The sequence below is a fragment of the Platichthys flesus genome, chromosome 16, assembly GCF_949316205.1.
Source record: "Platichthys flesus chromosome 16, fPlaFle2.1, whole genome shotgun sequence".
Classification (NCBI taxonomy): domain Eukaryota; kingdom Metazoa; phylum Chordata; class Actinopteri; order Pleuronectiformes; family Pleuronectidae; genus Platichthys; species Platichthys flesus.
In genome coordinates, this window is record NC_084960.1 from 20,659,632 (window position 1) to 20,686,143 (window position 26,512).

Here is a 26,512-nt window from a genome sequence, read left to right on the forward strand (position 1 = left end):
AAATAACCTTACTGTTACAGGGAAGAGTGTCATCATTGAGAATATACTTGTAGTGTTATTTCTTAAACTATGGTATAATTTTTGGATATTTAAAATACTTGCTGTTATGATATGTGCTAGTATATTCTGTACTCCATTTCATAAGAAAAGCAGGAACACAGCTACAGTATGAAGACTTGCTCCAAGTTACATTAATGGTTTAGAAGAAAAAACTGTTAATGAACATATGTGAAAAACGAAAGTTAAAGTATAATTGTATTGTAAATGAGATCAAAAGTATATGCATATCGAGTTGGCAGAACAAGGGCCGAATAATAAATATCAATACTCTGGTACCCTCCTCTGGAACGTGGATCACAGAGGACATTTATGCTAAATGGTGTAAAAGATGCTGTTTCGAGTTGAATTTTGGATGTCTGGGCTTACCGATGACACTACAGAGGCAGTATGGAGGCATTTTATGTTTTATCGTATGTTGTTTTTTTACATTTGAGAAGTGGTCCCCAGTTTCTTCAATTGCATTGGATTTGGCTGCAACAGTGTTTACACCTGTAACTCCAAAGGTGTTTATGTATATATACATGAAGAAACAACTATTAGGCAAAAAACAGTTTGCTGATTTGTATACCACTCACTCTACATTATTTACATACCCACTATCACAAACACTGTCATGTTACTAATTGAAAGTACAAAAAACACAAAAATAAGTAAATTACAAGAACAATATTCTTCATGTAAAGCAGCTTACATAATGACAGAAAACCTCTGGGGCGCAAAGGAGGATACACATTTGGTCTTTGTCCTTGTTTTGTAAAACATTTGTGTTTTAATTACAGGTTAACAAGAGAGTGCAAGATATTTTTGCTGAAGTCCTTCTTTCATGTTTGTCCTAATATCGAATGGCCATCATATATTAAAATCATTCTTTTAAGGCATAAATCACACAGAATTTAACTTTGAACCCAAAACAAAGGCCAAAATCTGCCATGACTAACTCATCAGCCTGCTTTTACCAGGAAACATACTTCTTCTGTACACCACAGGTATAGGTTGTGTTTCAAATCAGTTCCTGTATGGCTTGAGTGGCTTGACCAAAGACACCTGGTGACATTATCTCCATTGTCCTCCCCCTCAGAACACTGTGCACTTCCTGCCTCCCTTTTTGACAGGTGGGGGGCAAAGCACAGCTCGGATGGCCTCGTCAAAGACTGTCTTCAGCCCTCGCTGCGTCAGAGCAGAGCACTCCAGGTACTTGACTGCACCTACCACAGTAACAGCCAAAGATATGAGGACATGGAGTCAAAAACATGAAAAGTACACCTATACCACCAAGTATTTCTAAAACATATTTTTATCTGATCTTACTTATCATTTTCTATTTACTCCATTCCATCATGAGTTAAGTAATCCATCCAATATCTATACCACTCATACTTTACGGGTCTCAAGCAGATGGAGCAAATCCCAGCTGACATTTGTAAGACCCTGGTCCGGTCAGCAGCATATGGCAGGAATGACACATAAGCAGCTTTCACACATGCACTGAATTCCAGAGATCCTCTGGATTTTCCTTTACATTACATTACATTTCATTTAGCTGACGATTTTATCCAAAGCGACTTACAATAAGTGCATTCAACCCGAGGGTACAGACCCAGAACAACAAGAATCAAGAAAGTACAATTTCTTCAAAATAAAACAAATCTACAAAGTACTATGAGTAAGTGCCATTTAAGTGCTACTTAGTGTAGTTTCAAAGAGTTGTTAGTGTTTTTTTAATTTTTTTTAATTTTATTTTATTTTCGGCGGAAGACATGTATACTTTCAGATGTCCGGATGTCGATGGGGAGCTCATTCCACCATTTAGGAGCCAGGACAGCAAACAATCATGATTTTGATAAGTGTTTAGCTTGCAGTGAGGGAGCAACGAGCCGATTAGCCGAAGCAGAGCGGAGTGAACGAGTTGGGGTGTAGCGTTTAACCATGTCCTGGATGTAGACTGGACCTGATCCGTTCACAGCATGGCACGCAAGTACTAGTGTTTTGAACCGGATGCGAGCAGCCACTGGTAACCAGTGAAGGGAGCGGAGGAGAGGAGTAGTGTGAGTGAATTTCGGTTGGTTGAAAACCATTCTAGCTGCTGCATTCTGGATGAGCTGCAAAGGTCGGATGGCAGTAGCAGGTAGACCTGCCAGGAGGGAGTTGCAGTAATCGAGGCGTGTGATGACCAGAGCCTGGACCAGAACCTTCACTGCCTTCTGAGTGAGAAGGGGGCGTATTCTCCTGATGTTGTACAGCATGAATCTCACAGGGGATTCATGTGCAAACGCAAATTCCCAAGTGAGGGCCTCTGGAGTTACTGCAGACTTTCTCCGGGCCAGCCCCAAGTATTAAGTCCACAGAAACACAGCAGGAGATCCTCCGTAGGATTCACCATCAGCGAGAGGTGTTGATAACCCTTCTAACGACAAAAAAAAACTAATATTTTTAGGATTAAGAAGCTGAGTCATACATCTGAGCGGAGAATCTCCTGCTGCGTTGTTCTTGTGTGACAGGCAACCTCAAACCCATCAACCACTTTCAATCACATTCCCTTTCACACTCTGTCGCCACAGCCGTCGGGGCAGTTGGGGGTTCAGTATCTTGTCCAAGGACACTTCAGAATGCCGACCAGAGGAGCCAGGGGTCGAACCACCAACCTCCTGAGGCACAGCTACCCAACAAACAACCAATCTCACTCACACTACACCTACAGTATGTTAATTAATTAACTTTTGCTGCATGGGTTTGGACTGTGGGAGAAAGCTGGAGTCGAGGGAGAAAATCTACACACACACAGGGAGAACATGCAATGTCCAACCTAACCTTCTAAACACTGTACCACCGTGCCAGCCCAGTGAGAAAGCCATTTTGACAGACTTTTGATTGGCAGTATGTCAGAGTTCTGAGGTTTTGTTGAACATGTATACTGAATGTACCTGTAGGTAGTGTTGAATAAAGAGCTGAAAACTAACTAAACTACTGCCTTTTCCCCTGATTCCCTTTTGAACACATCTCAGCAAAGTAGCAGAATTGAGAGGAAAAACTAAATACTTTCCCATGAAAATAATCTCTAGAAATGGTACAGTACATATTGTGAAAAACTATACATTCTCTACTTTCATTTACACACACAAACACACAGATTCTGTACACACCGATCTCCCTGGCCATGGCCAGACCCTGTGGGTAGGTAATTGGAGAGAGCTTTTTGTCTCTCAGTCGTTCAATGGCGTCCTTGTCGTCCCGCAGATCTAGCTTGGTGCCCACCAGGATAATGGGTGTGTTTGAGCAGTGGTGACGAACCTCTGGATACCACTGCAGATAACGAGGCAGATGTCAAAGTTCAAACCAAAGACACAGTGAGAAACACCTCACTCCATGGACTTCATATCACAATGGTCACAGAGAAATCATCACAAGGCACCATTAAAGTCAAATATGACCCTTAAGTTGACTGATCCCCGGTAAAACAGTGGTAGCCCATGAGGGATGCTGTAAGAAATTATGTGATTGTGCTGGTCACAATATACTTCATACCTTGAATTTTATTGGTTAGGTAATTATGACGGGGTTATTTCACAAGAATCCAGAAGCAACATAAAAAATCGGGGAGTAGTGTAAGGGTAAGGAGGACTTAAACTGAAACACAGAGGTTTGTGCAGCAACTGTTTTTTCCGAGTGCAGACAAACAGTTTAGTGCAAGAGCAGAGAACATCTACTAATGAGCAGGAGTTATAAGAGAGATATAGCAGAGGGTTTGGATGGAAGCATTAGAATATCTGAAGAATTGATGCTCTCAATATGAAAGGCCATGCTCTTGAATCACTTATCACTAAGAGGCAAAGAAAAACTGCAAGCAATGTATTAACATGTGACTACAACTCATTCGATTCAAGACACCATCAGATTTTGTGATTGCGCCTGAATTCTTCTCATTTCGCCATCAAAGTCTGAAAATCAGCACCAAGTTCACAGTTCACCATCACCAACAGGGAAACTGGAAGGAATTTGGGGACTCAGTGTTTTTCATTGCGAGTGGTACAGCATATCACTTGTGTACAGTGAGTGGAATTTCTTTTGCTATCTACATATTGAAAATGAGCCGACAGATCAGCACCTTAGCTCGGACGTTCTCAAAGGAGGCAGGGCTGACCAGAGAGAAGCATATCAGGAACACATCCTGTACAGAGAGGACACAGAGTTACAACGACAAGGACAACCCACATTTAAACATTTAAACAAAATGTTAAGTGACATTCAAGTGGAGCCATTTTTTAAACATGTTTTGAACACACGTTAGGACGTGGACAGTTAAAAGAGATTCTTGTGAGTAACAAACTCACACTTTATTTCAGACATTTGTTTGTGTGTGTGTGTGTGTGTGTGTGTGTGTGTGTGTGTGTATGTGTGTGTGTGTGTGTGTGTGTGTGTGTGTGTGTGTGTGTGTGTTCCTGTAATTACATCTTTGTGAGGACTATTTTTTAAACGTAGACCATACATTTTTTTCAATGGGCTGTTTTGGGAATTAAAGTGAAAGCTTACAGAAATCACAGACTAGCTGTACTGCATAGTCCAGGCTCTAGTTTTTACTTACAAACATCCTGCACAATCCCTGCCCTGCTGCTAAGAGTATTTTTCATAATTTATTTTTGTTTCCTTTTTTAACAGATACTTGCACAAATACACCGCAGCTAATTCCTTGTATGTGTAAACCTGCTTGGCAATGAAACCTGTTTTTGATTAAGTTCAGCCTTTAATTTGATTGGTTCAGGTTAGGGTCAGGGGCTATGAAATGTGATATGTCATTGATAAGATAGGAGTACAACCATGTGGGTGTGTGTGTGAGTACCGTCTGAGGGTAGGACAGGGGGCGGAGCCTATCATAGTCTTCTTGTCCCGCTGTATCCCAGAGGCCCAGATTGACAGGTTTACCATCCACCATCACATTTGCTGAGTAGTTGTCAAAACTTAGAGATGTGAGACAAAGCAGCTTGGTATGTAAGTTATTGTATATACACACATTTTTCATGAATTAAGTTTCTGAATGAGAAGGTGCAGCTGTACTCACACAGTGGGGATGTACTCTCCAGGGAAGGCATTTGTGGTGTAGCTGATGAGCAGACATGTCTTACCCACCGCACTGAAAAAAGCAGATAATAACACACAGTGATACATACAGCATCATTACAGCAGAATCTGGAGTGCTGCAACAGTTACCCACTGATTATATCCACATGGTATGAGTCAACACTTTGAGGAGACAGAAGTCAGAAAAGTCTTTCATGATATGCAAATCTGTAGGAAACATCATTAGCTCTGTCCAATCAAGGAATCGTCAAAGTTAGTAAAGAGGAAGTTGCTGTTTGCAAGCATAAAATATATGTTTTAACATATTTTGTCATATGACCCCGTTATAACATCTATCATTTGAATAAAATAAAATGTGATTTTAATTCTCTAACTGCAATAATAATATATTCTTCTGTTTTCACATCCCCACAACAAAACAGCCACACCTGTTAAAAACTGCCAATAAACATTAAGTGGTGAGTTTGCAGTTTGCAACCAACTGAATAGCCCTCGCTTAACTCTATGGACCTGAGATCTTCATGTAAAAACAACGTGTGGTAAGTTTCTGTATCAAGTGACACACACAAGGGCATGGAAAATAAGAGGGAAGTCCAGTGAGGACAGAGAAAAAGAGTGCTCTCTGCTGATAATGCCATGCTAAGATTTGGCATTAGCAGATAAGGATGAGACAAGTTTATCTCTGTGGAAGCAGCAAATTCATATCGTTTAACATAAGGCTTAAAATATCCCAAGGATGACATTTAAAACGCAAAAAGGAGAATCCATGGATGGTTAAAACTGTTTCAGAAGAGCATTTCTGCTTTCCTCTTACTTCAAACTCATTGTCCTTACACATTTTGTTCCCATTGGTTATGTGGGGCTAAGTTTTAAAAATCTAGTTCGAAGTTTGTTATATCTACTACTACAGTCTGACAGAAAGATTGGAAATAATACTATAGTAGTGTAATTTATGTGAACTGCACCGGTGGAGTGTTACTCTGTATCTAAAGTACATTTTTAGGTATTTGTTCTATGCTTGAATATTGAGATTATATGCTGCTATATTCTTCTCCTCCACTAAATTTCAGCAGGAGACATTGAACGTTTTATTCCAACAGACAGTTCCTATGTTTTGGCTTCATCAATGTCCTGACGTATAGAGCTCCAATAACATACACTCTTTAAATGATTATACAGACAGCTTGAGGTTAATAACTTTGGTGATATTTCTGGCTGGAGGTAATTGTAAATTGCAAGTCAGCACGGTCTGAGGAAATGGAATCAATCAATCAATCAAATTTTATTTGTATAGCCCATATTCACAAATTACAATTCATCTCATAGGGCTTTAACAGGGTGTGACATCCTCTGTCCTTAACCCTCAGCAAGAGTAAGGAAAAACTACAAAAAACCCTTTTAACAGGGTAAAAATATGTAGAAACCTCAGAGAGAGCCACATGTGAGGGATCCCTCTCCCAGGACGGACAGAAGTGCAATAGATGCCACGTGCAGGAGAACATCATCAATAATCAAAGTCTCTAGCAGCATTGATGAAGCACAGTCCATGCTCAGCAACCATCTAGACCACGATCCACCATCCAGACCAGACGCCACTTCAGTCCTCAGTCACCGTCCACCGCCGCCCACCAGGAGGACCCATCACAAGCCACCACTGCGGTCCTGGTCCACCACCCGTGCCCAATGCCAACGCGACACAGGGTCCGCCACCAGCACCACGATCAGCCCACATGACTCAGAATCCGCCACACTGGATCCAACACCGCGACCCCCGGTGCGCGATCCACAAACCGTAATCCATGGTGCGGCCACAGAGGCCCTGGATCTGCGGGTGATAAAGCAAAGGGATTCCGGGGAAGGGGGATAGGGATGGAGAAGAGGAAGGAGAAGCTGGAAAGAGAAGCTCCGTGTGTCATGTGTCATAAAATAGAACAAGTAACGTTCTGGCGCACTAATTAGCTCTAACTATAAGCTTTATCAAAAAGGAAGGTTTTGAGCCTACTTTTAAACGAACAGATGGTGACTGCCTCCCGAACTGAAAGTGGTAGATTATTCCACAGCCGAGGGGCTTGATGGCTAAAAGCTCTGGCTCCTACTCTACTTTTAGAGAATTTAGGGACGACAAGTAGGCTTGAATTCTGGGAGCGGAGTGCTCTAGTGGGTTTATAAGGTATTAACAGCTCTTTAAGGTATAAAGGCGCTATATTATTAAGGGCCTTGAAGGTGAGGAGGAGAATTTTAAATTCTATTCTAGATTTAACTGGAAGCCAGTGTAGCGATGCTAATATTGGAGAAATGTGCTCTCTTCTCTTTGTTCTCGTCAGGACACGTGCTGCAGCATTTTGGACAAGCTGTAGAGTCTTTAACGACTTCCTGCTGGAGCCTGATAATAATGAATTACAATAGTCCAGTCTCGATGTAACAAAGGCGTGGACTAGTTTTTCTGCATCTTTTTGTGAAAGGATATGTCTAATTTTTGAAATATTACGCAAGTGGAAAAAAGCGGTCCTAGAAATTAGTTTTAAGTGACTATTAAAGGATAAATCAGGATCGAAGATCACTCCCAAGTTCCTGACTGTTTCATTGGAAGCAAGGGCAATGTCGTCTAGCGCAGCTATATCATTAGATAATTCATCTCTAAGGTGTTTGGGGCCAAGTATTATAACCTCTGTTTTGTCTGAGTTTAATAAGAGAAAATTGCGGGTCATCCAGGTTTTTATGTCCTTGAGACATGTTCGAAGTTTAGTTAATTGATTACTTTAAAAGTAACCAATTAACTAAACTAGACCTCTCTTCCTAAAGCCGGAAGAGAGGTCTAGCGGATGACCAAGCTCATCCATGGTTGTGAATCTCTCAGGATCTGCCTCAAAGTTCTCCAGATTGCCCCTTAGTTTAGGCTCACACCTTGGTTGCCATTTGGAGACTGCCTGAGATACCCAGCACTGTGGCAATGTAGCCTTTGGTTGTTCATCCATCTGTCAAGAACCAGCTGATGGTGAATGGGCCTTCCAGGATGGAGGTCATCTAGCACTCTGAGTGTTTGAATGGAGCATCTCTCAACGACACCACGCTTTCATGGACCTCCTTGTGTGAGGAGCCCTGGAGCCCAAGGTAGCAGGTGACTGCACATAGGCCATAGACATTGACAGTGACAGCTGTATTCAACTTTTTTAAACATTGTCAACTTTCACTTCCGGTGACTTGTAAATGAGTCCAAACCATAGATCATACATTAAGGTCCAAACATGTAAAAACATTTCGATGCTACAACGCAAAATGTTTCAGGTGGATTTCTATGGGGCAGATAGTGTAGAGAGATTCCAACACTGCAGCAGCATGATCAGTGTATCTGCTGAGTAGGTGTGACAACATGACATCATTGGAGAAAACAGACAGCATGCAGCTCCACACACACACACACACACACCCACACACACACTGCAGATGATCAATGAAGTATAATGAACATACACCATTTCAAATCATTACTTCTAATTGAACCTCACGTGCTGATCGATCCCAGTTCATCATCAACACTTCATGATTTGTACGCCCCCTCACCCACCCTACCCTCAGGGTGGACAACACTGAATGCCGACTCATGCCTCCTGTCGGTTCGCCCATGAGATGGACTCACCCGTCGCCCACCACCACGCATTTGATGGCTTGCATGTCGACTCAGAGAGATAAGGTGCCGCCACCTGCTTCTTCTGCTGCTGCTTCACTTTGTCATCAGCGGATCTGCTGCCACTGAACGAGCGGAGGAGCTGGAGCACGAAGGGTTCCGGAAACCAGCGAACGCTTTTAAAGGGCCAGTCAGCTGTGCGATCTGCTCCAGAGGGGAACTGACTGACTGTTTGAGTGACTGACCTACTGACATGCAGTGAACAGACGTTCTTCAGGGGGGGGGGCTGGAGTCTGCCTCACAAGACAAGGAGATTCTCCACTCAGGCAGGTTTACAACCCAGATATCGCTGCAGTGTTGGCAGGCGGGAGCAGAGGCAACTTATGTGTTTTTTTACAGAATGTCAACAGTGATGTAGGCTCTTACTGATTGAGTCTCATTATCTGATCACAGACGTGCCATTGTTACTGTGACTTTCGAATAAATGCACCAAAGTAAAAAGTTAATTTTCCTCTGAACTGCTGCAGAGGAAGAAGAAAGGAAAAGACATATGTATGGAAAGTACAAACCCCTCAGAAACGGATCAAACCTGGGTGCACTGAAGGATATGAGCTTCAAGAGTATGCAATAGTAATTACACAGACACACAATGAAAACACTGATCTTTTTATTGCTTGACCTGTTGTGAAGAAGTCCTACAGAGAAACACAGGAACATTGAAGAGCAGTCACTCCAATCACTCTAAGGAAGGCATACAAACTGTAAAAAAAAAACACTGGTCCTCTGAGATGGCAGACAGCTGCATGTGTTTCACTAAGCACAGCGCAGTGTTACCTCTGTGTGAAGACAGCAGTCAGTGACAAATACTCTAAGTGTAATGATTAAAATAAATAATACAGTACCAAAGTCAAGATGACACCATACCGTACACATGGCCAACGAGTGCCATGCTAGTGAACAAGACCAGATTGGAGCGGTTCAACACTCTGGATGCACGTTTATCACAAAAACACATCAAACTAAATAAATGTCAAGGCAAAAACTAACCATGACCTGCACTGGCTGCAGTAATGACCTCTGAGGGAATGTAAGAAAACACTGGATAAGAAGATGTAACAGAACAAAACAGAGTGACAAGGATCAGTGGCGAGCATAAGGCAAGTTTACTGGTGGAGCTCAGTTTGCCGAAGTCATCTGGAATGTGTCCACTGTGCAGTCTGTCCCAAACAAGACATCCAACCTCTTCTTCACTTATTCTGTGGTCATGTAATGAAGTTCAGCCCAAACTTCCTGTATGGCTGCATCTGTACCTTTTTAGGCTTTTGAAAACATTTCTGAATATATAAATATATTTATTATGCTAACTTTTTTTTTTTTTTCTTTAAATCGGTCTCTCACATGTCTCCCAACTTTAGGTAAATGCACAACTAACTTACTGGGATCCTCATTCAAAAGTCCATTGTTTCAACTAATAAATGCAAATTTATACGGTAACATTTAACAGCCTAAAACGTGAGCTCATCATTACTGACATGTATGATCACAAAGCCATTTAATGTCTTTTGAACCCACTTTCAGTTGCTGATACAAAGTTGTTTTTTTAAACTGAACCAATCAAAACCTCCCCAGCAACATCTCTTTAGGTCTAATTTTGAACTCAATTATATTTGGAACATAGCTGTGATGAATTGTCTTCCATGTATTAATGCAGAAAAATGGTTGACGCTGACAGATACATGCATCACCCACAGCTCTCATCTAAATGGCAGACAAAAGAGACCAATTTTTGTTTTAAGTTTTGTTGTGGTGTTGTTGTCTGTAAGAACTGACCTACATTCTCTTAAAGGATGGGATAAGACGCCCACAAACACTGAACTTACCAGCATATAAACATTTTCTTTCCCATAATATAGTTTTGTGTATAACAAAATGTGCAAAAATATAGTTATTTACTTTTATATATGTGTAGCAGAGGGCTAAATAGAACAACTGTGATCCGGTCAGTGGAGTTAAAGGGATATTTGCAGAATCAGTTAGTAGTAACTGAAAAGTAAATATGGAGCATTTGACATGAAGTGATCACATCTGAGGAGCAGAAAGAAAACAAAGATAGGATGTACTGGAAATGTTCTCACTCTTATTCACCCTATTATTAATTAAATAATGATGTAAAATTGCTCAGTGAAATGTAAGAACCTGAAAAAGAACCAAAAATGATGAAATCAAAGCTACATTCCCATTTAGCAATGAGCAATGAAAACCATGAGACAGAATGATAAATGGCCGAGTGTTTAAGCTGAATCTGAACATAATTGTGCATTTTCTCATTTAAAAAAAGGTTTAAAAAAACCCTACTGTGGGTGAACTGCTGGTAGTTCTGTCATACTCTTAGACTAGATGCAGGCAAAGTGAGAATGTCCGTGTCAAGGCAACTCCGAAAAGTGTGTCTATAAGGTAAATCAACAACATATAAAAATAGATATAAAAAAACTAAAAAACTACAAACCCAGGCCTTAAGTGTCTGCAGCTATGCTAATGAGGCTAAAGACAACATGCCAATATGTTGACAGTGGCAAAATGACAGGTGTGCAGCAGGTATCATGTTTAGCATGTTCACCAAAATACGAAAATATTGACCTGATGATGGCGGTAGATGACAGTCAGAAGATGCCCACAGTTACTAAAGTTCATCCAGAGGGGCACCCGGATAACGAATGTTACAGAGAATGTATCTGACATTTTAGAGTCTGGACCAATGCGGTTGTCTACACTGCCACCCCAAAACCCTTCTGCTAATTTGACAAAGTATCTGGACAAACGGAAAAGAGAAGCAGCCCAAAAAAGCTTAAAAAACATCCACATTTAGCATGAAACTATCAGTCACTGTATCTTATTGAAGTCTTAAGATGTGCATAGCAAGCCGACTGACTGCATTCACACCTACACGTTTGACTCAATGCTGCAAAGCCAAGCATAACATTTGTTGTTATGCTCATCACACTGTGGAGGTTCTACTGTGACAATAGAAGAGTTCATATTTCTTATTGATTATTTGCAGAATTTTTATGTGAATAATCTCATTGTAACTGTCTGAATGTTTTTCACTTCAGCCTGTTTTAAAATGTGTTCTATAAATACACTGACCTGACAGCATGGTGACTGATCTCTGAGCTCAGTCAGTCATACACCATTATTTCATTTCAGTTCTATGTTCTACGTAAGTGTATGCACACACTTATTTGGTATTGGGATTACAGCTTCAGCAGCGCAGTCTATCTTCTGATTACAAAGGAAAAACCCACAATAAATAAGAAGGGATCATGAGGGTGTGGTTACATATGAGAGAGTAGCAGATGTTTGCTGAGGGACCCTGCATCAGACGAGATCAGACCGAAAGGGAAACAAAGCTGTTGTACTGCTCGATGTTTCTCTTCAGGATGTCAGAGCATGGACCAAGGACTCGCTCGAACCTCGGCCGGTCCAGTTTCACACACTTGAGGGGTCCACACGCAACAACAGTGGCCGCGCGGGGCCGGTTCATCAGCAAGGCGATCTCACCTGGAAAAAACAGAAATAACACCATCTAATCAGATCCCACAGGCATATCAGACTTCTGATGGTGTCCTCATTTAAATTTCTGCTATTTTTGTCAGTTTTAAATCCACACCATGTGTCTAATTTCATTTTAACAATAATGTAAGGATTTGTATACTGTGCTGCACTACATGGCAGAGTACAGTGACTGAAGAAGCACTGATGCTAATAAGGGGTTTAAGGCGGGAGCAGCAAACTGTAAAACAAATACAAGTCCAATCCAAATAGATCATTTTACTCTTGATGGTTAAAAATGAATAATCAGTTAATGAGCAAAAGTTATCTCCAGTCACTTGCTGAAAGCAACTTCTTTGCAAACAGAAATGATGTACATGTATTTTTGCATATAGCACAGAGAAGTGAGACCTGATCCCAAGTGGTCACAGGAGATACATTCTAATGTTGGGGGTGAACTGACAAACTGAAGCTGCTGTCAGACACGCACTGATCCTCTCCTGTGTGAATGCAAATGTCTGAGTGTCAGATGCAAACATGAAAAAAAACACAACAAAGCAATCATCTCAGGATGAAAAACGGTGCCATCCACATAGAAGACCCAGACAAAGATGTCAAGAGAGCTTTTGGTGATTAGAACCAATACTTCTGTGTTGATATGCTGTAAACAAAAACTTGTGTTGTCCGCACTGAATTAATATGTTAAGTCCCACCTCTGCCTGCAAATTAAAAAAACAGCTTTCCCTGCGGCATATTTCTTATATATAGAGCGAAAGAGAAGTTGGACGGTTAGACCAGGGCTAAAGAGTCTGTTTTGATCAAACATGTAGTCAATCAATCAATCAAATTTTATTTGTATAGCCCATATTCACAAATTACAATTCATCTCATAGGGCTTTAACGCGTAGTAGTTAACGCGTATGACTTTGCCTGACTTACCAAAGTAATCGGAGGGACCAAGTCTGCCAACCTCCACAAACTCCTCGTCCACTGACCGTCTCTGAAGCACCGCTGCCGTCCCCTGAAAACACAACAAAGATATCTTGAACTACATATACCAGAAACGGGATCTCGTTTTCAATCTTTTTGTGTGTAAATCTAATGAGAGAGTTGGACTATCTTTGTTTCACATGATGAACCAAACAACCTACGCCAACCAGTTTGGGCAGACTAGATACTGGGACAGTAGACAGAGACACTGAAGATAAAGAACATAATTAGTACTCTGTACCTCCAGGATGATGAAGAACTCATCACCAGGTTCTCCTTGCACCACTATTTTCTGGCCGTCCACAAACTGCACCTTCTCCAGGGAATCAGCCACCGTCAGACGCTCCCACTTATCCAGAGACTCTGCGCAGGAACAACAATCAGGTCAATGCATTCCCTCATTTGGATTCATTAGCCCAAGACAGCGAATGTGAAGAAGACAAAACCAAAGAGCTATGTTCTCACCTAAGATCGACACCTTGCTTAGGAACTCCTCGTACATCTTGCGCTTTCTCAAAGTGCTCCCCTAAAAGGAAAATTATTGTGACAGTTTATATCTCAACATTTAAAAAGCAAACACATTATTTTATGACATAGTTAGTTTAGTCAGGTTAGTTATTGTCACTTTGCAGCACTGCACAGCTTACCATCAGTATTCTCCTGTAGCTGTCTCTGTCGATGCCCCATAGCTTGACATTCGACTTAGCCTGGACTGTGGCTGCTCGGGGGGTCCCGTAGATCAGAGCCAGCTCCCCAAAACTACCTCCTTCACCAATACTGGTCACCAACTCACTGTTCACATATATCTGTAATAAGACAGGAGCAGAGAGGTGCTGCTAATTCTATTGACATAGCAGGGACAAATGTCGTATGTACAATATGATGGTTGGAATAATGCTAGTTTGAGTGTCAAGACTGTTGGTCAAGACTACAAGATTAAAAAAACATTCATATGCCAGTTAAATGAGCATCTTTTTCTTCACTTCTCTCTTAAGAGAGAGTGTCCAAATGTGACTCCTGACAGTTGTCAAACAAATATTTTAAGAGCGAAAAATTTGTAAGGTATTTCTATTAAAATAATTTGACGACAATGACATTTTCCCAGTAAAAGATTAAAATCACAAGGTGAGACTATTTTCATTACACAGCATACCAGACAAACAATGGAGGCCAAAACAAGTGCATGCTGTTTAATGAAGTTAAAGCTGTTTTTATTATGTTTTGGGCTTCAGAATAAGCTCAGGCTGTAAGTAGAATGGAAATATTTATGGTTGTAGTCTTGTTAATTATGCTTTAATGTTTTCCCTTTCTGAACTACCTAAGTACATCTAGCTAAACAGCTGAATATGACGATCCCTATAAAGCAGGAAAAAGAAGGGGTTCTTACGTCCATCTCTCCCTGGTCAATAACGTAGAAGTTGTCTCCCTCATCACCTGCAACAGGAGAAAATAAGAGTTCCATGAATGAATGAAAAGAAGAGAAACAAGAGTCTCATAACACTTGAGATTCCATAAACTCACCTTGTATGATCACCGTCTCTCCACCAATGTAGTTGACAGAAAACATTGCGTCGAAGATGTCACTGCAAGAGTAGTAAGGTAAAGTGAGATGATTAGCTGGTGACTGTCAGAAGGTTTATTAATACACTACTGGAGTGCTTGCTGCCATTACCTTCTCTCAGTGTCGTCCAAGTGAGCAAAGAGAACATTCTTCTCCATGGCTTTGGACAGGGAAGCCATGCTCTTGTAATCTTTTGGGATGACCTTAGGTAAAGAAAATGAAGAAGTTTGAATGAAACAAAAGGTAACTGGTAAACAAAAATTGGCCTTTTTTTTTTTAGACACTGATTGACTTACAGTTTGAATGACCGAACCATGATGTGGACTGCACACATTCGTTCGTACAAAGTTTACAATCCCTTCCATAAAACCTTAATATTATTAACTTTAATAAGTCAAATCTGGTATTTGATCTTTATGGAAACTGTTGGTTGATAGGAGCGCGTTCACACACACACACACACACACTTTACAAACCCATCCACGACTTATTGAAATGTCTAAATGCTTTTATAATGGTAGTTTGCAAACAGCTCTTGGGGCATAACATTAAAATCTGGCCCGTGTAATGCATTATTTTCTACAAGTTGCAATTAAAAACAACAGATTCATATAAATTCTAACTGACTTGTGCAGCTTTGATGACAAACAGTGTGTGAATGCAACATTTGACACACGACTGACCTTTCTGACATAGGAGGCTGCGTCTTCCTCAGTGTACACCTCAGCACTTATAGCTCCTCTCCGGCTCCGACCCCTCACCACAGGGTTCATGGGTGGAGAAACCTCATCTTCACGGGAGTCTGACCATGAGCTAGACTTCTGCTGTGAAGCCAACTGCTTGGCCTCCTCCTGCTTGTCAACAAACACACAAAACCACACCTGAGTGACTGTGTATACTATACTGTGAATGGTTAAGCTGTGATGACAAAACAAAGACTGAAAAACACTACACATGGAACTTTATTCCACAACGAGACCGGTTATTTTGAATTGATAAATCTTTTCTTATTTGCACTAAACAAATGACTGTTATGGGGGTTCAGGGACTAAGCTGTCATACAGTATGTATCAGCACCCACCTTCTCGAGTTTTTCAAAGTGCTCTCTGAGGAAGGCCATGGGCTGCTCGGGCCGCGCCGTGCACAGCTGGATGATGCAGTCTTTAAGCAGCTGCTGAATGTTGTGCTTCTGCACATACTGCTCACACTCTCTGAGGCTCTGCTCTTCCTCACTGCTTGTACTGCTTGAGGCCATCTTGGGCTTGTGGCCTAGAAAAAGAGGAGAGAAAAACACACTGAAGAACCAGGAAGCTGTTGATGCAAATTGATGCAACATGCGCACTGACAGGAAATAGAAAAAACAAAATCCTACTCCTCATAACATACAAAACTTTCATTGACCAGACTCCATAGAGTAAATGCAACATGTAAGCAGCTAATTCAAGTCATAAAGGCAGGGTGAGGGAGGAAAACTAATTAATGCTAATACAATCAATCTCATTATATAAGGTTAATCTATGACTTTGGTTAAAGAACTGTTTAGAGTAAACTGCTTTTAATGCTGGGACATAACATTAGAAAAACATTCGTTTTATGCTGTCATACGGGTATACGGGTTGGCTGTGGCATTTGTTGAGGTCTGTTTTGTCCCACAGACCTGGCAACCCTGCTGAGCTTCTTCTCATAAACAAACTTCAAATTATGAATGTAAAACAGTGGTGTTCCGCTGTACATCTGTAAAGTACAGTCAAGGGCAACACTTAACCTTGCGTTTAAATCAAGTAGTTAGCTACCCAACTAACTACTACTGTTAGTAGAGTGTGCTTGAGTACTGAGAAGGTAATCAAAGCTACGGAATAGTTAGCCAACTTTAGTAACATTTTGTGTAACGTTACCAGGGACAAAACCAACAAATCACAGCACATAACATTTTGAATCCATACATCACAAGTTCTGCAAAGTTAATACGCTATTAAAGGCGAGGATTTCAGTAAATATGCTGCCTTGAATACCAACCACGTAATAGTTAGCTTAGCGCTAACTGTTAGCCAGCCACAGTCCCGTATGTAAATGCTGTGAAAACACAGCTTACAGACAAAGAAGTGTCGAGCCGCTAAACGGGCTCGTACGTGTGTGACGAATAAACATCCACACTGTGAAAACAAAGACCTTGAACAAACAAAGACCTTGAATAAAAACCCTCACCGAGAAACAAACAACGCGACGTCCTGATACTTTTTACTTCTGACAGAAGAGAATCCCACTTCCGTATGACTCCTTTCAAAACAAGAGTCCACACACACACAGAACTGGAAAAACCCGGAAATAAAAACATAACAAATAAACAACAAACGGCACATTCACCCATTGCACGGTCATGACAGACGATCCAGTTTATTCGACATACTGAATCTGAAATCTGATCTATTAATTTATCGGAGGAAAATGTATCAGTGGTTTTTTAATGATCAATCTCTAAATTATTTCAGAGGGCCAATGTAACAATCATGGTCGCAGCTAAGAATATGTAAAGTTGTATTGTTTTTGAATTAATTTAATACCATCCTAAATTTGAATGAGACTCTTGAATTGCCAAAAATAATATGTAAAAGTTTCAAGATCTGTAAGTTAAACTGGACATTTGTTACACTTTTATAGACAAAAATATGTAGAATGAAAATGGTAGGTATTAGAAGACCAGTGGAGGAATATAAAATTATTTGACGCAACAATCCATTGTTACTTTTAATATCAGCCTTTAATGATAATGACGTAATCATGATTTGTGTTTATCTAGTTTTAAATTTGTATCACCAAAAGTATGTAGAAAAATCGTACAAACAATCAATTAATGTAAATCATAGAAGGTTTAAAAAGCATTATATGTGTGTGTGTGTGTGTGTGTGTGTGTATTTGTATTTACACCAGTTAATCATTAGCCATCTACTTTTAAAATGTTTATACATCTCAATCACATAGTGATAGACAACTTGGACAGTGGGAAGGTTAATCACAACAAACTCGATCCAGAAAAGATTCTTGCTCAACAGCTATGAGCAGACACACCCACTTTTCTTTCACTGCCCTCAGTAATACCACAGTCACTTCCTTCACCAAGTCAGACTGCACAGCTCCATTCGTGTCGACTGCCCAGAGTCCACGGATACAGCCCTGCACCTTCCACCACTGCCACCAGTTCCACCAGACCAAACCTACACAACCAACGTAAGTGATCTCTGCTCTCAGTGTTGTTTTACATCTAATCATCGTGTTCTCTTTCTGTTGGCTGTAGAACTTGTTTTGTTACTCCATTCCAAACATCCAGGCTGTCTTATGTAATATATGTTGCTTCTAATTCTTTCTTCTTGTGTCTGTTTTAATATGAAAGGGTAAAATACAAAGACACAAAAGTATTGCTTTCGGTGTATACCATTCGGTCTGAGGGAGTATCTATTTAGTCACAAAGTAAGTAAGTTCCCTGCTTAATGAAAATAATGTAAAACTATTACAAGGTGACACCTCTGATTTAGAACATCTAAGGTTTGAGTTGTCCCACCATGGCCAGTTACCTGTTCGAGCAAAAAGAAAAGTACATAAAATAAAGTACAATGCGTAACAGGTACGGCTTGTTTGCTCATAGTGCACCACAACTGATAAAGGTGTAGTTATCTGACACTCTTTACTCACATAGCAAACAACATGTGCCCCTATTGTCAGTCTGCCCATAAAGTGAATTCATCCACTTTAAAAATCCGAATCATATCAAGTTACTCTTTGGGTGATAAAAGGAAAGATTTAAAACAATTAAATACAAAAATTATTTAGTAAATGCAATACTTCAGACTGTTTTTCTCACTAGCCGCATCATTTCTCAACCCATATATTGGAAACTGGCTGTGCTTTAAAATCCTTGTCTCTCAAAATGTCTCCTAGTGTTAATCTCTAATCTCATCCTGGGACCTGCAGCTGCACGTCTCCTGACATTCCAGCAGCCTCCTCGCCCTCTGTTCAGACATGTCGCTCTACAGCTTTGGTCTGGAGCCGATCTCCTGCCACACCTGGAACAAAGACAGGACCCGTGGGTGAAACTGCATTCATCACCAGCCTGTATTTTCACATAGACTAAGACACACATATGGAATCCTATCTGCAGATATAAATAAGGGAAATGGGCGCCATAGATATCACATGCCTGTATCTTTCTCATAAATGGTTGTCTTAACTTGCGCCGCAGCCCTTGATGATACATTTTCTCCCTCCTCTAATTGCATAATGTTGCCTGGAAAACCACAGGGAATCAGATTATCAATATAGGAAGTGGACGCAAAGAGCTTTACAGCATACATCCAACTGTACTACCTCTATTGCTGCCTGGGTATTTTACATTATAGGACACACACTAACCCTAACCCAGGATCAGTACTACTGTGTGTCAATAAATACATTTTGTGAAACTTCATTGTAAAAGCTAAAGCATTATGCATGGTGCCCTATCTTGCATCCGATGGGAAAGGTTTGAGTTTGGATAAGCATGAAACAAGTGTCTGCGCAACTTTCAGACAGACAATCCCTTTCAGCACCCACCTCATTTGAATAGCAAATGCACTTGTCCCCATTTGAGCACCCATGGGCCATAAAACGAGGTGTGGTCAGGTGCATTTTTGTGAATTGCTATCTTGAGGCAGCACACACACACACACTGACAAAAAAAGTGTTTGAAGTCAGTGGCTCAGTATTCTCGATTTCAATGGGAGATCACACAACCACAATTAGTTATGAGATTACATTAAAGTTCATGCTTCACAGAGGATTTCTCCAATGAGTTCCCCCCCATAACCTATAAACTTGTGGCAACTGTTATCTACAGTATCTTCAGAAGACAGTATCTGACTGTTTCCCCAGTCATGCAAACGGAACCTTTCTGAGTGTGAAGATTTAGTGATCTCGGCATATTGCTATGGTCGGTTTAAATGGTTACAGTGCCTATCTTTTGAACTTATATTTCTTCACAGAGATTGCAGTAAGCCCTAACAACAACGTGGTGAACATCTATGAGAAGAAAGGCAAAGACTGGATCAAGATTCATGAGCTCAGTGAGCACAGTGGACATATTACAGGTACTGTAACTTACTGCCAACTGTGACTTTAAATATATTCCTTCTGCTTTGGGGCCCACAGCCACTTTCTGCCAGCGAGGTTTTGTCGCAGCTATTTGACAGTAAAAGTGATATACAGGAGAAAATGTCTGCGACGAAGGATAATGTTGAGGACTCTCGTCATGAAGCAGCCTCCTCTGATCACGATAAGAAGCTAAATGCTGATCTTCCTGTTGTTTCTCAATCATCAGCAGAAGTCTTATCTTCTGTGTGACTTAGTCCTGCTAATGTAATTGAAACGATTCCAGACCCAGATATGATGTCATCCATGTCCAAGACATAAAATGAGCATTTGAGCTCTTCATTACACCATCAATTGAGAAGGAGGACAAGGTTAGAGAAGAGGCACATGCATGGGTACAGTTAGAAAGACTTGGTGAAGGAATATCCGTTTGATTTTTTTTCCTGATGAAAATTTTTTACTTAACCCTCTGGTTATCCAACACACATTGAAACTTTCCAAAAATGATCATAATCAAAATTTGTGTCCAAGTTTATGTTTCAGGTACTTTATGTTTCTTTCTTGACTTCTTAAATAGTAGTTTTCACATCAACCCCCCCAGCCCATAATACATCCACCTTACAGACTATCCCACAATGGGAACATATGCATATATCACCATCAAATGCATATATCACCATCAAATCTCAACAATTGACCAAAAGTGAGAGAGATTTTTTGTGTGGCTTTAAATGATCTCTGTGATTACTGAGAATTGTTTTCGGTTATCGCTTAAGACTTTTTTAGTAGACTAACAATTATGGATGCATTATTTAACCTTTGATACCCTCTCACAATTATTTCCGCAGGCATTGACTGGGCACCAGAGTCCAACCGCATTGTGACATGTGCCTCGGACCGCAACGCCTATGTATGGACTCTGAAGGATGGTGTGTGGAAACCCACACTGGTGCTGGTGCGCATCAACCGAGCAGCAACCTGTGTGAAGTGGTCACCTCTGGAAAACAAGTTTGCCCTGGGCAGCGGAGCTCGTCTCATCTCTGTCTGCTACTTTGAGCAGGAAAATGACTGGTGAGCATTAATATGATCTAATTGAATTGTTTGGGGACAATTTTTTCAGATCTGAGAGTCAAACACCACAGTCAAGAACATTTTCTATATATAGAGTATATATAGCAGCGTCCACCAAAACTCTGACTGGACCTGAACTTAACTTAGGAATGTGAACTTCGCAAATGTTTTAAGTCTTTCATTCTCCCTTCTTTTCAGGTGGCTGAGTAAGCACATCAAAAAGGCCATTCGATCCACAGTCCTGAGTCTGGACTGGCATCCCAACAACATCCTCCTGGCTGCTGGCTCTGCAGACTTTCACTGCAGGTAGGAGCTCACAAACAAAATTGAGGTAGACGACGCAAAGCAGATAAGAGTCCCAGTTCTACAAACACAAAGCCAGAGTAAAGCTTTGAATAAGATGCCAGGAGATTGAAATAAAGTCAGTCCAGGACTGAGTTGTAATAGTGAGGAGGAGGATGGGAATTGTGGGAAATTTGGGACCACCATTGAGGGCTAAGACATAATCAAGGAGTGAATCTTGACATCCCAGCATTATTTTGTATTTTTCTTGCAGTCAACAAATTCAATGGACATATAAATGCATCCTGCTACTGCTGTCATATAAAACATATTGAAATATATTATTCCTCACACACAGACTCGCCCAGACACACAAGCACACACACACACACACACTCACACACACACACACACACATACAGTCGTGTCTCAATGACTTCGGGGGACATTACATTGAGACCTAATCCTAAACCGTTGCATCAAAATGAAATGATTTACTTATGGGGACTTGGTTATGGCCCCTGTAAAGAAGAAAAGTCTCCACAATGTGACTGTGAAAATAGATTAAGCCCGCCACAACGAGACAGGTAAGGAAGGTATAACATAACAAGACAGACAAACATAGTGTTTTTATGGGATTATTTGACTAAAACATAGTTATAGAATAATGCTAGGATTGAGCGTGTAATAGCACTTGTGTGTAAGAACTACCTTTTGAAGAGGAAGCTTAAAAATCATTACATGTATATACAAATGAAGATCCATTAAAAGACTGTTATTCTTTTCGATCATAGTGTCAAAAAAAGTAATTATATCAGTTTAAGCAGCAAGCCCAACAAGCCCTAAATAAGCAAACCACTATCGGCTACTGACGCCCACAATTTATATCAGATCTCTGTACTTCTCAGGGTCTTCTCTGCCTACATCAAGGATATTGAGGACAAGCCTGGACCGACCGCCTGGGGCGCCAAGATGCCTTTTGGTGAGGTCCTGCTTGAGCATAAGGACTGTGGAGGCTGGGTTCACAGTGTCTCCTTCTCCCCAAGCGGTGATCAGCTGGCCTGGGTGGCCCACAACAGTAGCATCACTGTGGCTGATGCTGCCCAGAAGAAGGAGTGAGTACTGCTGCTAAGCAACTTAATCCGTTAGTGTGGCCAGTGGGAACACTCAATTTATTTCTATAACACCAAATCATAACATACATTATCTCAGTGGCCTTTACATAGAAGGTCAAAAATGGAGACTAAAGACTAAGTCTTTCAGCAGTCCCTCAATATTTATATATATATATATTTCTGCTGTTTTTATAATATAAATACAGTTTATATTTTGTTGTACTATCCACTCCAGCACAAAATCACTTTAATACTGGACACTGACACAATCACATCATTGCATTCCATACCTGTATCTGTATATATGCTCTCCATATGTGATATATGTGATGTATGTGATTTATGTATATATGTCAGTGATGTGTTAAGTGTACAAGCTACTGGATGATCTGAATTTCCCTCTGGATTAATAAAGTATCCATCCATCTATCTATCTATCAATAAGTTATATTTTCTGTCTTAGTTTATTCTCTGGCTGAAACTTAAGTTTTATAAGTGTTCCTCTGTCTGTTCAGGATAACCCAGCTGACCACTGACCGTTTGCCGCTGACGAGTGTCCTCTTTGTCAGCCCCACTGAGATTGTTGCTGCGGTAACTAAAATCTGCTCTATATTGTGTGTGTGTTTGTGTGGATTGCATGTGAACAATGTTAGTATGTGTCCAGCAACTCCATGTATGAGTGAGCCCCAGCTCATAACTGTCATTAACATGTCTCGGATGATCCAATCACAAGAGGACAGTTCTTAGTACAGGTGGGTGTGCACCAAGATGGACTAAGAACGCATTAAGGCCACATTCTTTAGCAGGGTATATGCTTATGTGTCCTGGGCTGCACTAAAGAACTCAGCTGAGTCCTCTTAGTTAACAGAAGTACATACTAATTCAGTTGGATCCCAAATCAAAGTATATACGCCGCTACAGCCGCAGCATTAAGATAAGGGACAAATGTGGAGGTAGATAAGGACATTGACCTTCCATATATGGTCAGGGTTCTCGGAACAGGAAGAAAGAAAGTGAAACAGATTTCATTTAAAAACCCAGACATGAAAAAAAAGTGTGAATTATATTAAAGAAAGTGGTATGAAATAACACACAAAGCCATAATATTGTAGACCAGAACATCTAAAAACGTGGTCTGAGCCATGAGGTCTATGTTTGTTTTGGGTGTGTACTTATCACTACTTGGAGCTTTGCACCTGTGATCTGATCACCAGTGCATTAAGTCCAAAGTCTGATCAAAGTTTTTGACTCTTGTGAGTTGACCACTAACTGTACTTACTCAAGTATGAACCAATCATGAATCCTGAAGACAAACTCATTCAACTCTATGGATCGTTGCAGTATATTTTAGGTCTTTGTTTTAATGTTGTTCCCCAAAACTCCTTAACCATGTTTCAGCAGCAGTAGGCATCTGTTTTCACAAACAAAACTCCAGTTTTACCCCATTTAGACAAATATTTTTAATCTGTGGTTATGTTCATATATTTTAAAATCTTCAAGAAATGAAGAAAGGGGTTGGTAGCAGTAAGAGAACCACTACTGACTCAGATCCAAGCAGGTCTGACTTCTTAGAACTTGGATCCTTGATTTTTAACTGTAGTTATTTGGGTCTGTTAACCACATATATGCTTGTAACAAAGATTACATTGGCTATAAGTATTAGTACTTATATTTCTAATGTGCATCACTCTCAGGGTCATAACTGTTGCCCATACCTGTTCACCTACACTCGTCCTGGTGCTCTGGAGTTTGTGAAGAAGCTGGACATCCCCAAGCGGACGTCTAAGGGCAGCATGTCAGCCATGCAACACTTCCGCAACCTGGACAAGAGGGCGACTGAGGACGAGTGCAGCGAGCTAGAGACCCTCCATCAGAACAGCATCACGTAAGGGACACTGCTGTTTCTCTAACATTCAACGAGGAGGGTTACAGATTAAATTGCTTGTTTAATACTGGTACATATGAAAATTGTGAAATGGCATTGTTAGTAAGGCATATTTGTAGCATGTAGCACGTATGTGCATACATTAATATAAACTGTGCTCTCTCCAACTGTCATGAATCAGTTATTTGACTGTTCAACATTCCCTCATAGCTATATCGTTTTTTCTCTTGTGTTTTAAATGGGGTAGTTTGGGCTGCTGGGAGGCTCTGATGTTGTTATCTCCCGCGACAAGGTTTATTACCACAAGTTTTGACTGAAGGATGTGGTTTGGCAGGGAAGAACCCATAGCAAGATGGGACTTTTTCCAATATTTTCATTGATTTATCAGCGAATAATACATGGTTCTTGAAAAAACGAATCAAGCTGATATTTGAGAGTAGAGTATAAGTGTGTTCAATTTGGAGCAGATCCCCAAATAACTCTAGATCTGGTGAATTTAAATGTGGTCTCAAAATGAGACTGTTGGGCCTTATGCCAGTTGCACTAAACAGTAAAATTTACACAGTTCACAGATTTGTAAAAGCCTCGTATTTTGTTGTGTTGGGTCCTACAGGCAGCTGTGCATTGTGTCAGGGGAGAAAGCCAAAGTGGAGAAGTACAGTAGTGTGGGTCTGGATGGAGCCATGGTGATCTGGGAATTTAAGGTACATGTGACTCTTCTTCTTGTCTTCAACACAAAAGTGAAGCTGAAAATATGATTTTGATATGTGAGGTTATTACTGTATAATATAGAATATAGAATATAGAATGTAGAATATGAATAGAATATAGCTGTTGATTATAATGGAAATCGTTCATTTGCAAATATGGCATTTGGCCAAATTCATAAACATCGACAGTAGGTTTGAATGTCATCAAACCCCCAAAACAGATGACTCATAACAAACCAGAACAGGAAAGCTTAGCATTGAGCCAATGAGTGATAGTTGTGAAATGTGTTTTACGAATCACTCAAATCTAGTAGTTAAAATGTTCCCAAAGAGATTTTTTCATGTCGATAACAACTGATCAAATGTTCAGCAGTAAATGGTTGCTCCCAGTGTCAGCTGTAATGCAAACACATTGCTGAGTGACTTGTATCTGTTAGCACAGAGATATATGATAAATTCTAACATTTTACTACTGTCATTTCACAGCCTTGAACCAAAACGAATACAAGGATGGCAGACATACTGAGGAATATACTGTATCTGCCAGTAAACCCATCTGCTTATATATGTATGTGTGTGTGTGTATATGGAGATATGCAATAGCTTTTAAGTAAGTTGAAAAGATTGTGTGCACATGTGCTTTATGCTCTTAATGTGAATAAAGCATATTTCAAATAAAGAGACAGGGAAAATGCAGTGTAATAATGTGTCCTTTGCATTTCTGTGTTTTGTAGTTACTGAACTGACCAACTGCATATATTTGACATAAGTTGATGGATATGGGGATGTTTATTTTTCTACCTCCACTGTTGCTATTGAATGACCTAAACTCTTGATGAACTCCCATCCTATATGATGTCAGTATCATTATATGGGGTAGGGGCATTCAGCCTCTCTATTATTTCCTCAAAGTTTCAGAAAATGAGCCTGATGGTTTTCTTTTTAACAGGCATATGCTAAATATAACAACGTAAAGATCAATTGACTGAAATTGTTGGAACTACCACAGGAAACCAAGTTAAGCAAAATTCCTCTAGGGCCCCAAACAGTCATTGGGATGTTTCTTTAATCATAAAAAAGGCGGTATTATGATATCAGGCTGTGATTGGTATGATCAAGAATTGGTAATTGATAATAGACAGTATTGTACATGGCATTAACATCCATCCCCAGGGGCGATGTGGGTCATAGTTTGTTGTCATAAATCCATTGTGACCCTTGGATTGCTTGACGGCAGTATTCAGTCTTAAGGTTTTGGAGCTTCAGCTCACCCTTCTCTCTACAGCTCTGAGAATAACAGTGAGAGAAAGCCAACAACGAGAAGGTGTCATTATGGGAAAATGAGGATTGGATGCCTGAAAGGTTTGGGACCCCTGGGCTTCTTCAACGCAGGATAACACATACATTTAATTAAAGCGCTTGTAGTAATCACGTTATTGTAAAGAGAAATATTTTGTTTGATGTTAATTTAAT

General features: G+C 40.4%; 3 protein-coding genes across 6 annotated transcripts; 1 reads left to right on the top strand and 2 right to left on the bottom strand.

Moving 5' to 3' along the window:
- Nucleotides 1-448: 448 nt before the first annotated feature.
- rac3a (Rac family small GTPase 3a) lies at nucleotides 449-8,987 on the bottom strand. Its single transcript, XM_062409044.1, has 6 exons — nucleotides 8,771-8,987; nucleotides 5,114-5,185; nucleotides 4,895-5,012; nucleotides 4,163-4,225; nucleotides 3,201-3,360; nucleotides 449-1,265 (listed from the first exon to the last, which is right to left on the bottom strand). The coding sequence occupies exons 1-6, from the start codon at nucleotides 8,803-8,805 to the stop codon at nucleotides 1,135-1,137; spliced, it is 579 nt and encodes a 192-aa protein (XP_062265028.1). The 5' UTR covers nucleotides 8,806-8,987; the 3' UTR covers nucleotides 449-1,134.
- Nucleotides 8,988-9,408: 421 nt separating this feature from the next.
- Nucleotides 9,409-17,129, bottom strand: prkar1aa (protein kinase, cAMP-dependent, regulatory, type I, alpha (tissue specific extinguisher 1) a). The gene is made up of 11 exons (XM_062407979.1): nucleotides 17,064-17,129; nucleotides 15,940-16,127; nucleotides 15,542-15,709; nucleotides 14,970-15,061; nucleotides 14,819-14,880; nucleotides 14,685-14,731; nucleotides 13,945-14,103; nucleotides 13,763-13,823; nucleotides 13,539-13,660; nucleotides 13,247-13,328; nucleotides 9,409-12,316 (listed from the first exon to the last, which is right to left on the bottom strand). The coding sequence occupies exons 2-11, from the start codon at nucleotides 16,111-16,113 to the stop codon at nucleotides 12,144-12,146; spliced, it is 1,140 nt and encodes a 379-aa protein (XP_062263963.1). The 5' UTR covers nucleotides 16,114-16,127; nucleotides 17,064-17,129; the 3' UTR covers nucleotides 9,409-12,143.
- An 801-nt stretch (nucleotides 17,130-17,930) lies between these two features.
- On the top strand, nucleotides 17,931-25,744 carry zgc:86896 (uncharacterized protein LOC415190 homolog). 4 transcript variants are annotated; one of them, XM_062408338.1, is made up of 11 exons: nucleotides 17,941-18,083; nucleotides 18,247-18,323; nucleotides 18,792-18,936; nucleotides 19,871-19,975; nucleotides 20,825-21,047; nucleotides 21,246-21,353; nucleotides 22,238-22,444; nucleotides 22,960-23,035; nucleotides 24,139-24,329; nucleotides 24,943-25,033; nucleotides 25,526-25,744. In XM_062408338.1, the coding sequence occupies exons 3-11, from the start codon at nucleotides 18,873-18,875 to the stop codon at nucleotides 25,529-25,531; spliced, it is 1,071 nt and encodes a 356-aa protein (XP_062264322.1). In that variant the 5' UTR covers nucleotides 17,941-18,083; nucleotides 18,247-18,323; nucleotides 18,792-18,872; the 3' UTR covers nucleotides 25,532-25,744. The 4 variants fall into 4 exon arrangements, with proteins under 4 accessions (XP_062264321.1, XP_062264322.1, XP_062264324.1 ...); XM_062408340.1 differs by having other exon boundaries at nucleotides 18,825-18,936; XM_062408337.1 differs by lacking the exon at nucleotides 18,247-18,323 and having other exon boundaries at nucleotides 17,931-18,083.
- The last annotated feature ends 768 nt before the right edge of the window (nucleotides 25,745-26,512 follow it).